Source organism: Pteronotus mesoamericanus, unplaced genomic scaffold, assembly GCF_021234165.1.
Source record: "Pteronotus mesoamericanus isolate MK-2021 breed Mesoamerican mustached bat unplaced genomic scaffold, CSHL_Meso_final scaffold_54, whole genome shotgun sequence".
Classification (NCBI taxonomy): Eukaryota; Metazoa; Chordata; class Mammalia; order Chiroptera; family Mormoopidae; genus Pteronotus; species Pteronotus mesoamericanus.
The window spans coordinates 61,287,710-61,301,236 of NW_026555321.1; the positions used below are offsets into that span (position 1 = coordinate 61,287,710).

Consider the following 13,527-nt stretch of genomic DNA (forward strand, 5'->3'; position numbering starts at 1 on the left):
TGAGAATAACATAGACATGTCCACACATTTGGATAAATCTTTTCTGACAGTTACTCTAGTAATCAACCCCCTTAATGGAACTGAGAGATTCCAGGTAGGAATCACGGTAACAAATAACAACATAGATTTAAAACATTATGATACAAATTGAACTTTTTAAAATGTTTATCTTCTCCTCAAAAAGCCATTTTGCCTATTTTATATTAGTTACAATATATACCTACTATTAATTTTTGTTTATCTTTGGGAGGGATATCATTACAAGGCAGAGGAGTTTTTTCTCCTACCCCCCATTGTAACTTTCCACAGTTGGTCATGTAATCCCAATTCCTGAAGTTCAGCTATGTGCCTGGAGGTCTGGCAGGTTTTTTGTTCATTTGTGAGCATTTGAAATGCAACTTAAATCAGTTGTATTCCTTCCAAAGCCTTTCCTCTGGGATATGAAGGTATTGGAACAGGTTGCTGTCTCTTCTTTGTTCAAGTCTACATTACAGGATTGGAGCAAGAAATTCAATTGCTGTGAGATCTTTTCTTACACTTTGCTTCTTAACATGTTGTAAATAGAAACTTTACATAATTTATTGACAATGCTGTTTTTTTTAATGCCCCAAAAGAAACCAGCTGCTTTTTTCTAAACTGAGTAAAGTTCTAAATACTGATTTAAAATAGAAAAAGAAAACAGATGAGCAGCTGCCTCTGGCTGATGGTCAAAAGGTAGACCAGGAAGAAACATGGAGGTGACTCCCTTAGGCGACACTAAAGCTCTCCTTTATAGGGATTGAGTTACAGTATTTGTCAAAACTCATCAAGCAATACATTTCAGGTACAAATATGCACATTACTATATGTAAATCCGGCCTTAAAAAATAAAGGGCCAGAAACAAATATTAAATTCCAGGTGTGAGCACTAAGTGTTTAGGGGTGACATGTTCCCACACTATGGTTATATAAAGAGAATGAAAGATTATGCAAAAGTAGTGGGGGAAATTATAGGAAGAAAATGTGCCTTTAGAAGACGATAACAAACAATTTTTTTACCTCTCTCTGTGTTTTGAGCCAAACACTATTGCAAATATATTACATATATTAATCTGTTGTATCCTGTAAACAGTCTTATATGGCAGGTACAATGACTGCTACAATATCACAACTGTGCAAACTGAAGGTGCTGAGAAAGTAAACATCCTCCTCTGGCTCAAAGCCAGCAGTGGTATTTAAACACAACCAGCCACAGCTTCCTGTCTATGCTAACCTGTGTGAGTCAGCCTATCTGCTACCTCCCTTCCTCTCCTTCCCCTCGCTTCCCTCCCCCTCCTCCTTTTTTTCTCCCTTCCCCTCTCTCCCTTTGCCTCCTTCTCCCTCCCCTTTCTCTCAATATATATTTGATAGCAATCTGGTTTCAATTATGGTAAAGTGAAACTATGTGTGACCTAGTCAGAGATCATGTTTAATTTTAAGGGGAAAGAAAGTATATTTCAAAGAAATATGTGTTAGTTTAAAATGTTAACAAATAAAAAGTCAATATATATGTACCTATGAATACATGTTCATGGTATAACATTATGTAACAAAAACAAATCTGGAAAGGGATTTGGCAGTATAGTTTGTAAGAAAATGGAGTGTAACTTAAATGCAGTTCATCAAAAGGACTCTGTTAATTACTGAGCAAAATAATAGTTTTTAAATAGAATTGTGCCTACAAGTTTCTCTAGATTTTCTTCATAAGGTTAATGGTCTTAGATCATAATAAGTGGGTGGAAAGGCTATTCCTAAAAAAAGTGGCTCATTAAGAAACAACCTTTCTATAGATTTCCAAAAATAGAAATATAGCTGTTCCTGGCATCCAAATATACTAAATTTGCCCTGAAGAGCAAGCATTATGCACTGAATACCCATTATTGCTGTGTACTGTGCAAGGTGCCCTGACACTAGTTCTTTTAGTAATTCAGTATGTCATTTATCATTAGCCAATTTTTCAGATGAAGAAATTAAGACTCAGAAAAATTAAGTAACATCAAAAGTCACAAAGTACATTAATTTCTGCAGGTTTTCAAATATATTACAATATTGGAAAGATACACACAAATATAAACACAAAAACATATATGTATATAGGAGTGTGCATGCAATATATGTATATTTATATATGTATGCATATATAGTATATGTCTAAAATAAAATGTAAACATAGGTGTATATATACATAGAAGATAGATCTTATAAAGGATATCAATGAGGATTAAAAGATTTCTTACTATTTTGTTACATAGTTCAGTTCAGAAACTGACCCTCTATTATTTTCTGAAATTAATGTAGCAAATTTATTTATGATTTTATGTCAGTTTAGTGGAGATGTGAAAATAAAAGAATTTTCAAAAATATATGTAGTGAGGTGAACTTTGGGGTGACTTCTTCATACAAATACTTAAGGAGGAAAACTCCTCAGTGAAACGAAATAACATAAGTTGAGTTAAAAAATGAAAAATCAAGAGAAAAGTGTGAAACAGAACAACTAGCAGAAGATTCTCAGGTAGAATTCATGCAGTATATTAAACCAGCTCTTAAATATATGGACAAATTATATAAACCCCGTAAAAAATGTCTACAGAAAAAAAAATACAGTAGAATTAAGCTCTCAAACAACTGAAATGTTACTTACACATCATGAAGTGTTGTTAAATTTATGAATTGTAATAGAAAAGATATATATTAATAATACAAAATAAAATAAGCTTTTGAAATCTAAGCAATGGGAACAAAGATATGGTATAGACTCTTGAGTCAAATTTACAAAACACACAAAAATACTTCATACAGCTTTGAGGTAAAAAAAAATAATGCTCAAAGCAATTAAGAGAAATCTGACTGCAAATATTAAAACAATAGAGATCAAAATGGGATTAAATCTTCATTCCCAAACAATGCAAAAGAAAAGGAATTCAATAAAATCAAGTTGGTTATTAATAAGTTTCTTAAAGTTATTTATCTAGCCAATCCCTATGACATGAAAAGGCAAAGAAATATTTCCGAGGGACTTGAAGAAATTTCCTAGTGCAGGACCTCATTTTAAAACATCTGTTAACCACATTTCTATCAGGCTAACTAAACAAAGATATTCAAAAGGAATTAAGAATACTAACAATAAAAAGTTTAATTAATCACTTTGGTAGTAACTTTTCAAAAGGTTAGAGGCCAAATGCAAAGTTTGATTAAAGCAAACATATTCATGAATTCCCTGTGAAGGATGGACACAGGACCCTCAGCAGAAATCAACTATTCTAAATTATTTAAATGTTTCCAAAAGTTATAACTGGGTAAATCAGGTCATATTGTCACCTGTTACTTAGCCTTATAAATTGAGTATCCATGTTATCTATCTACCAGTGAGCCTCTCCTGCTCTTCTGACCTCTGTTGTCCTCCTGTGCATCCTAACTACCACCCTGCTCAGGGCTCTGTCCTTACAGGACCTGTCTTGCATTCTGCATTGTCAGTCTCTGCCCAGCAACCACAACCTTGTGGGGAAGGACATCTGATATTGCCTTTCTACCTCCAACACATCGCTTTTCACCGGAATTATTTTAGGTTATTTAGCAAAGAGTTAAATGAATAAAAGCTAAACTAATGACCCTCTACTGTATTTCCATCCAAAGAATCTCATAAAACATTTGGGGAAAAAACAGTGTTGTTTTTTTTTTCTCTCTCTCTCAGAATTCTGTCCTCTGGGCAATGAGATAAAACTCCTTGATGGATTATTTTCTACTTAAGTGGAAGCTTAGGAAAATACCAGAAAGCTACATGAATCTTGAGCTAGATGGTTAAATTCATGGAAATCCCACTGTAAAATCTTAATGGTCCAAGAGATAACAAAACTAATGAGAGGCCTTCTCATAACTTTTGTGATATTTAGGTATCTTTGGAGATGTGGTTTATTCTTGGGGACAATTTTTCCTCTATCAATGTACTAGAAATAATTATTCTAAGACATAAGTCTAATAACCTTATTTAGAAAATTTCTGAAGACTTCCGGCCAAAATGGAGGCATAGGTAGATACACTTTGCCTCCATGTACAACCAAAAGAAGGACAACAAATTTAAAAACAAAAAACAACTGAGAACTGCCAGAAAAATCAAACTGCATGGAAGTCCAACAATCAAAGAGTTAAGGAAGAAACATTCATCCAGACCAGTAGGAGGGGCAGAGATGGGCAGCCACGGTTGAGAGGATGCATGGCAAGGCTGAGACTGGAGGACCAGGCCTGAGAGGCAGGTGATAGCAGACTGGGTAGTCCCATATTTGCATGTGGATAAACAGGAGGAACAGCTGAGGAGTGAGACAGACAACAAAACCCAGGGTTCCAATATGGGAGAAGAAAGCCTCAAAACCTCTGGCTACAAAATCTGTGGGGGTTGCTGCAACAGGGGAAACTCCCCGCTTCACAGGAGAGTTTGCTGGAGAGACCCATGGGGACATAGAATGTATGCAAACTCACCCACTTGAGAACCGGCACCAGAAGGGCACAATTTGCTTGTCAGTAGCAGGGGAAGTGACTGAAAGCTGGCAGAGAGTCAAGCAAGCAGCATTGCTCCCTCTCGGATCCCTCCCCCATAGACAGTGCCACACCTCAGCAACCTGGGTTGCCCAGCCCTGGAAAATACCTAGGGCTCTGCCCCTTCCGATGATTTCCAAGGTGCACCGAGACTAAGAAATATGGCCCAAATGAAAGAACAGATCAAAAGTCTAAAATTAGAACTAAGCAACGAACAGATAACCAACCTATCAGATGCACAGTTCAAAACACTGGCAATCTGGACGCACACTGAATTGGTTGACTATGGTCACAAAACAGAGGAAAAAGTGAAGATTATGCAAAGCGAAATAAAGAAAAATGTACAGGGAACCAACAGTGAAGGGAAGGAAAACGGGGCTCAGATCAATGATCTGGAGCACAAGGAAGAAATAAACATTCAACCAAAACAAAATGAAGAAAGAATTCAAAGAAATGAGGAGACACATAAGAACCTCTGGGGCAACTTTAAATGTTCCAGCACCTGAATCATTGGAGTGCCAGAAGGAGAAGAGGAAGAGCAAGAAATTAAAACCTAATTGGAAAAAAATAAGGAGAACTTCCCTGATCTGGCAAAGGAAACACAGTTCCTGGAATCCAGAAAGCTCAGAGTCCCAAAGAAGTTGGACCCAAGGAAGCACACACCAAGACACATCATAATTATATTACCCAAGATTAAAGATAAGGACGGAATCTTAAAAGGAGCAAGAGAAAAGAAAAGGAGAAAGTTACCAACAGAGGAGCTCCCAGAAGACAATCAGCTGATTTCTCAAAAGAAACTTTACTGGCAAGGGGCTGGAAAGAATTAGTCAAAGTCATGAAAGGCAAGGACCTACATCCAAGATAATTCTAACCAGCAAAACTATCATTTAGAATGGAAGAGCAGATAAAGTGTTTCCCAGAGAAGGTAAAATTAAAGGAGTTCATCATCACCAAGTCCTTACTATATGAAATGTTAAAGGGACTTACCTAAGGAAAAAATCAAAAACTATGAACAGTAAAACAGAGGGGAGAGGGATGGGGAAGAATGGTGGGACATGTACAGGGAATAAGAAGCATAAATAGTAGGTACAAAATAGGCAGGGGGAGGTTAAGAACAGTATAGGAAATGGAGAGGCCCAATAACTTATATGTACAACCCATGGACAGGAACTAAAAATGGAGAATGCTGGCGGTTGAGGAGTGTAGCATAGAGTGGAATAAAGGAGAGAAATAAAATGGGAAAACTGTAATAGCATAATCAATACAATTTTAAAAAAGGAAAGATGAAAATCACATGATCATATTAATAGATGTGGAAAAAGCATTTGATAAGGTACAGCATCCATTTATGATAAAAACATTCAGCAAAGTGGGAGTAAAGGGGGCCATACCGCAATATAATAAAAGCCATATATGAAAAACCTATGGTCAACATCATACTCAATGGGCAAAAACTAAAAGCTTTCCCACTAAGATCAGGAATACGACAAAGATGTCTGCTTTCACCACTTCCATTCAACATAGTATTAGAAGTCCTAGCCACAGTGATCAGACAAGAAAGAGAAATAAAAGACATCCAAATTGGAAAGGAGGAAGTAAAACTATCATTGTTTGCAGATGACATGATAGTGTACATAGAAAACCCTATGGATGCAAAAAAAAAAAAAAATTCTCTAACGTGTGGAAGACAAAACACAAGTAAAACTGGGTATTTATTTTAAGATTTTTAAGAAACCAAATAAATGAATATTATTACAGAGGTAACTGGAATAGATGAGAAAAAATTTATTTCACCTTATTTTTGGCTCAGACCTCTCATTGGAATAGCCTCTCAATATTGATACTTTCTGTCTAATATTTCTAGAGGTTTCATAAAGGCAGAAGTTATAATTTTACAAATTGTTGGTGATTGTTTTTAATAACCTTAAAACATATTACTTCATAATCTTTTTACTTAGTCTTTCTTACTAAGAAAAATCACTAAGAAAATTTACTTCAAAATTGCTTGTTCATATCCATACCATGCATTTCAGGTCAAGGCCTTTGATATTTTTCTGTAAAACATATCATTCATTCATTAATAGTCTTGTTATCTTAAAGGAATTATAATAAATAAGTTTACAAAATACATGCATTATTGTTTTAAATTTTAATGATGAAAAATTGGGTGAGGAAAAAAGATAAAGGCAAGAACAAAATTTTTTTTAATTGTGTGAAATCCTCTATATTTGCCAGGAGATAGGTAATTATTGGGTAAGCAGACATTTTTTGTTCCTACTGTCTTACTATAAATCATTTTAATATTTAAAATTTCAATAAAAATAATACCACACAAGGGTCATCAAGGAACATGTGCAAAGGACCCATGGACAAAGACAACAGGTGGGGGGAGGATTGAATGTGGCAGGTGAGGGTGGGTAGGGCAGAGGGAGAGTAATGGGAAGGGGAATGGGGACAACTATAATTGAATAACAATAAAAAATTAAAAAAGAAAAAAATAATACACATATTTTAAGTCAAATTGTTTTTAAGTGCTTATAAAATATCATAAGCTATTTTGTATGTAATACAAAATGAAAAATATGATCCGATACCTGACTTAGCAACTACAAGAGAATTTTAGAAGTGACTTGCCTAGAAGTCTTAAAATCACTGAATATATTACTCCCAAAAGAAAATGTAGTGTAAATACAATAAAACCTTTCCCAAAATACTTTATTAAAATATATAGCATAACAGATGATTTCTAATGACTTAAAAATCATTTCTATATGAGAGGATCAAAAGAATTAAACCTGGGAGCCAGGACCTTTATGGTAGGACTAAATATTTGATTACTTCTCTTGTAAGAGCATATTATTTGAATTATTGTTAACATATATGGAAGAGATGCCCACTACATTTTTTCATGGTATTTAGCTACTGAGTTTTTACAATATGGTAAATGAAATTTAAATCACAGCAGAAAATAAAGTCTATGCAGGTTAAGAAAATGTTAAAAATTTAGTCGTATAAAAAAATGTTGAGCATTAAAAATAAATATAAAATCACATCAAAATGAGGAGCTATGGTGTTTTTGAGATATAACTTCAAAAGTCAGGAGTAAACTGAAAAATAGAAGAGAAATAACGCTATGAAACTTAATGGACTTCAAGAAAACAGAGTGAAGGTGACATAGGTAACCAAAGAAAAAACCCTTACTTTAATCATTTCATATGAATATTTCAACTGTAATTAGTATAAAGGTAGGTACTTATAAAATTATAGAGACTCTAATTCCAGGTTAGCCACTAAATTGTATTCTCAAACAAGATTACTATTTTAGATTCTATGAGCTTTAGGTTGCCAATCATAAAAATGCCCCCTGCCCAGGGCATAAAACTCTTGAAATCATTTTAATTAAATAAACTATGCATCTATGAGCATACACTACAATATGGAATATATATTCAATATACTATTTTTATAATAATAATAATCATGTTTTAGTATCATTTTTATTTAAACTACAGATATGTATATATTATTCAGTACTTTGAATCACAATATTCTTATCCTTGTTAATAATTTATTATTTAAGGAAACTGAATGTGAGGCTCAGTGAGTATTGGTAAGTTTAGGAAAAGCTCCCTTAAATAATAAAATTCCAAAGAACCTGTGGCCAGAAAAGAGACAGAAGGTGCTAACAGCTGTTGGAATTGCAGGTGAGAAATCAAAACTCCAGTGGCAGTATGAAAGTCAGCAACCAGATGATGAGAAGCTATGGGGAATACTTTCAACAACAGCAGAGGAAAGAAATGCATATATGAATAGACACAAGAATAAACTCAAAATAAATAGGAGACTCAAAATCATAAAAATCCTAGAAGACAACACAGGCAATAAGATTTCAGACATTTCTCTTAGCAGTAGTTTTGTCTGATATATCTTCTCAGGCAAAGGGAACAAAAGAACAAACAAAAAAATGGGACTACATCAAATTGAAAAGTTTTGCACAGCAAAGGAAACTATCAACAAAATGAAAAGGGAACCCACTGAATGGGAGAATGTATTTGCCAATGATAAATCTGATAAAGGGTTAATATCCCAAATTTATAAAGAACTTATAAAACTTAACACCCAAAACCAAACAATACAATTTAAAAAAATGGGCAGAAGGCTGGAACAGACACTTTTCCAAAGGGGATATACATATGGCCAATAGACATGAAAAATGCTCACCATCACTAATCTTAAAAGAAATACAAATTAAAACCACAACAAGATACCACCTCACCCCTGCCAGAATGGCTACCATCAGTAAGTCAACAAACAAGAAGGGTTGGTGAGGGTATGGAAAAAAGGGGACCTTTGTGCACCATTGACGGGAATACAGACTGGTGGAATTTCCTCAAAAATTAAAAATGGAACTGCATTTTGACCCAGAGATTCCACTTCTGGGAATATATCCTAAGAATCTCAAAACACCAGTTAGAAAGACTAACTGTACCCCTATGCTCATAGAAGCATTATTTATAATATACAAGATTTGGAAGCAGCCCAAATGTTCATCAGTAGATGAGAGGACAGAAAAGCTGTAATACATTTACACAACACAATACTACTAGGCCATAAAAAAGAGAAAATATTGCTCTAGTTGGAGTGGCTCAGTGGATTGAGCACCAGCCTGAGAACCAAAGGGTTGCCAGTTTGATTCCCAGTGTAGGGCACATGCCTGGGTTGCAGGCCAGGTCCCCAGCAGGGGGCATGCAAAATGCAACTGCACATTGATGTTTCGCTCCTTCTCTTTATCCTTCTCTGTCCCTCTCTAAAAATAAATAAATAAAAACCTTAAAAATTTTAAAAATATTTTAAAAAATAAACTATTATTCTTTGCAACATTATGGATGGACCTGAAGAATACTATGCTGAGTGAAATAAACCAGGTGGGGGAAAGACAAATACTATACTATTTCACTCATATGTGGAATGTAATGAACAAAACTAATAAAACAGAAACAGACTCAAAGATGGACAGTTGTCAGACAGAAGGTTGGTTGCATGGCTGGGTGAATAAAGTGAAGAGATTAAACAAAAAAACCAACAAACAAAAAAACCTCATAGACACAGACAACAGCAAGGCAGGAAGAGGGCAAAGTAGGAATAAAGGGTGATGAAAGGAGACTTGACTTGGGGTGGTAAATACACAATATAATATACAAATGACATGTTATAGAATTGTACACCTGAAATCTATATAATTTTATTAACCAATGTCACCCAATAAATTAAATAAATAAACAATTTAATTTCATTCTAAGTTCTAAAAAAGAAAGAAGAATAGAAAAATGAACAAAAGATACCTGGTAGTCCTTGTTTTTTAAGTTGGATGAACAAAAAGATTTACAAAGGTCAGATATTTAATGAATTTCCTGTTTTGACAGTGAAACAGATCTGAGCTGTCAGAATTAGGTATCTTACAAATTTAGGAGAAGGATTTTGATACAGGCAGAATGTAAACACAGAGACTTCTAATTTTTTTAAGGGTTTGAAAGTATGAAACGTGAGTTGGAATGACATAATATAAATGATCATTTCAAATTGATATTTGTCAAGAAAGGAAAGTCCATATTTTAATAGTTAACTACCTGAGTTACTAAGATACCATCAGAATAGTTGCTTCTAATTATAACTTTAAAACCTTTGTGAAAAAAAACAAATGTGTAGTTACAAGCACTGATACATGGATATACATTCACTATGGAAAACTCAACACAAACATGAGTATATGTAGAAGAAGGAGTTCATTGTTCCCATTCACTGCCTTTCAATTCCTGCACAAAGGTAACAACTTTAAAAATACGTATTTTGGACTGTCCTTTATGTACACACACACACACACACACACACACACACACACATACACACACACACATGTATATACACACATACATATGTAAAAATACATATACCTCTATGTAGTTTTAATATATATAGATATATATTTTTAGGTAGTTATGAAAATATACATGTGATCGTATTATTAACTCAATGGTTCTAATTTTTTTTGCAGTCTTTAATAAGTTTCACATCAATACACATAGATTTACCTCATTCTTTTCAACCATAGCCTAGAATTTCATGGAGTAGCTGCATCACCATGCACACTGTCCATCCTCTGTTAAAAGGCATTCAGGTTGTTTCCATGTTTTTTACCATAATGAATATAATTTCAGGAATTTAAAATAAAACAAATAAATTTTAATTACTATGCTCAAACTAATAGCAAAGCAATGTTGAATGTTCTTTCCTTTCAGTACCATTTGTCCTCTGCAAAACTCCTATGATTTAATTGTCCCTGCTTTATATTGGATTAAATGAAACTAATTATGAAAGAGAACCATTGGGGAAAAACTCCCAAAATTTCATCTTTTCAATAGACACATGTTCTCCAAAATTCCAGTTAGATTTTAAATGTCATGACCCTGATGAACTACTTCATCAAACAGGTGGTATGATGGGTCAAGAATGAGTTCAGCATTAAGGCTAAAATGTGTTCGAAATGCAAGTCTAGACAGGAATGATGTGCATATTTTGTGCTTTAAGGTCCTCATCTATAGAGAATAATGTACTTTTTTTTTGTTACTGTGATGACCAAATAAGGAAGATCCCTGGTCCATACAAAAGAAATGTATTAACTAAATTTAGTTTCTCTTTTGTAATAGGTACTTAATAAAATGATGCTTCATTCTGTTGGTTTAGGTATGTGTGACTCTTCTATGTGTGTTGATTTGTATGCTTCCCCACATTAAAATATAAAATACCACTATGAAAATAGCCAATATATCTTTGGAAAGGGCATAGAAATTAAAATTGGGAAATGAAAATCTGTCTGGAGGGGATTTTTTTCCCAATGTCTGATAAGTGTCTGGATTGATCATATCATCACTTTGACCACTTTCTGTCTTAACTATGAAAACCGAGCCTAGATTGTTATTAAACATGCATATCAATGAGTCATTTTCAAAGTGTGGTCCCCATACCCAGAATATTACTAGACATACAAATTAAACCCACCCCAAACCAATTGAAAGAGAAGCTTTAGGGGTTGAATACAGCAGTATGTTTGAATGAGACTTCTGGGTGATTCTGATATGTACTCAAGGTAGAGAAACTCTAGTGTATATCTTTAAAACATGAGTGTTAAAATGTGAAATGTAATTCATTACATGACTTATAACCTTACAAATTAAATACATCTAAGCAGAACATTTTTAACACGTCAAGTGAAATTATATGTATTACAATTAATAGATAACTCAAAATAGTAACATTCATTTAGTCTTGTCAAATGCCTCTCTAGAGAGTCTGTTACCTGTACTGCCTTTTACCCAGGTTTCAGAAATGACATTTTTACTAAGTGTTTTCAAGTGGTCATCTGTTAGCAGAGAAGTTAAATCTGGAATTGTTTTCAGCATCTTCCACACAGTGTTGTGTTCATACAGTGTCCTATGAATGGGCCTTTAATAAAGAAAAAGTTGGCAAATTGAGAAACCATAGCAAACATACAAAGAAGAAAAGAAAAGAATTCTTGATTTTTGAGCTCCCAAATTTGTTCTTTCTTTAAGGGTCGCTTAAGGTTACTTGTGATGATGTTTTATTTTTTTTTTTTTCAACAATAAGATATGCCTCTATGAATTTCAGAAAATTACCTGTACCTTTTTTTTTAAATACAAAGCTTGGTGCTTAAATTGTAATATTGTATCTTTTGTTATTTTCCTACTTGGAGTACATTGACCTTGAATGATTAGGTGGTGTTTTTCATCAAATTGAGAAGTTGTTGGCCATTCTTTTTACAAATATTTTCTACCCCTTTCCTTCTTCCTTCTGGGATCCCTATCATGTTTCCACTGGTACACTAGTTGGTTGCACAAGTTTCTGAGTCTCTATATTGTTTACTTTTTTTCTTTCTGTCTCTTTCAGTGAATATTCTTAACTGACCTATCTGCACGTTTGCTGAACCTTCCTTTTACCAGTTAAAATCTGTTATTGATCCCCTCTAGTGATTTTTTTTAATAAGTTATTTTAGTTTTCAACTCCAAAATCTGTATTTGGCTCTTTTTTCAGTTTCTATCTCATTGATATCATTTTTGTGGGGAGATATTATCATACTTTAACTCTATCATCTATGTGACCGTTAGTGTGCAACTACCTGTCTCTGCTTGTTTCACTCAGTGGCCATCTAATTACCTTAAATTTCCTTAAATGCCTGAACCAATATGTCACCCAACGTTTGCAGATGGATGGACTGGTTGTGTTGTCATGCTTTCCTTTTATTTGCTGGACATGATTTCCTTTATTTCTTTGAGTCTATTCATAACAGTTGACTTTAAAATCTTTGCCTACTCAAAATCAACATTGAATTCCTGAGGACATCATTGGCTGTTGACTGCTTTTTTTCCTACATGTTTCATCATTTTTGTTGAGAACTGAACATTTTAGATAATGTATGGTGGCAACTCGAAATATAAATTTCCCCTTCCTACCCAGGGTGAAACAACAATAATGTCCTATGAATGGGGCTTTTCCAGGGAGCTTCCAAACAAGTCACACTGTGTCAATATTGAGGAGCTCTAACAGGTCTGTCTCTCCAAGGATGCAAGGTTACTGCCTTCAAGACTGTCATAGAACTAGGAGAGGAGGATTAAAGTAGGTCAGGAAAAAAGCCACAAACTCTGCTCTCCTTCCCAAGTGTTCATCATTTTTTCCTGAATATATTATTCCTCATATTGTTGCAAGCATTTGATTAATTTTCAGAGTTCTTAAAAAATTATTTTGACAATTTTGACCAGAATTTTACTGCTTTGATGAAGGAGCAATATATAGAGATCCCACTCTGTCATTGAAGTCCTACACTCCATATAGAATAGTTGTTGTTGTTTTTTAAATTGAATTTATTGGGGTGACATAGGTTTACAAAACAATACAGGTTGCAAGTGT

The 13,527-nt window shown here is 34.1% G+C and overlaps 1 protein-coding gene across 1 annotated transcript in view; it reads right to left on the bottom strand.

Moving 5' to 3' along the window:
* The window catches only part of CNBD1 (cyclic nucleotide binding domain containing 1), a 257,585-nt gene that overhangs the window by 109,900 nt on the left and 134,158 nt on the right, over positions 1 to 13,527 (bottom strand). Inside the window, exon 5 of the mRNA XM_054595284.1 lies at positions 11,903 to 12,048. Within this exon, the coding sequence (XP_054451259.1) occupies positions 11,903 to 12,048 (146 nt within the window). The remainder of the gene's footprint in view (positions 1 to 11,902; positions 12,049 to 13,527) is intronic.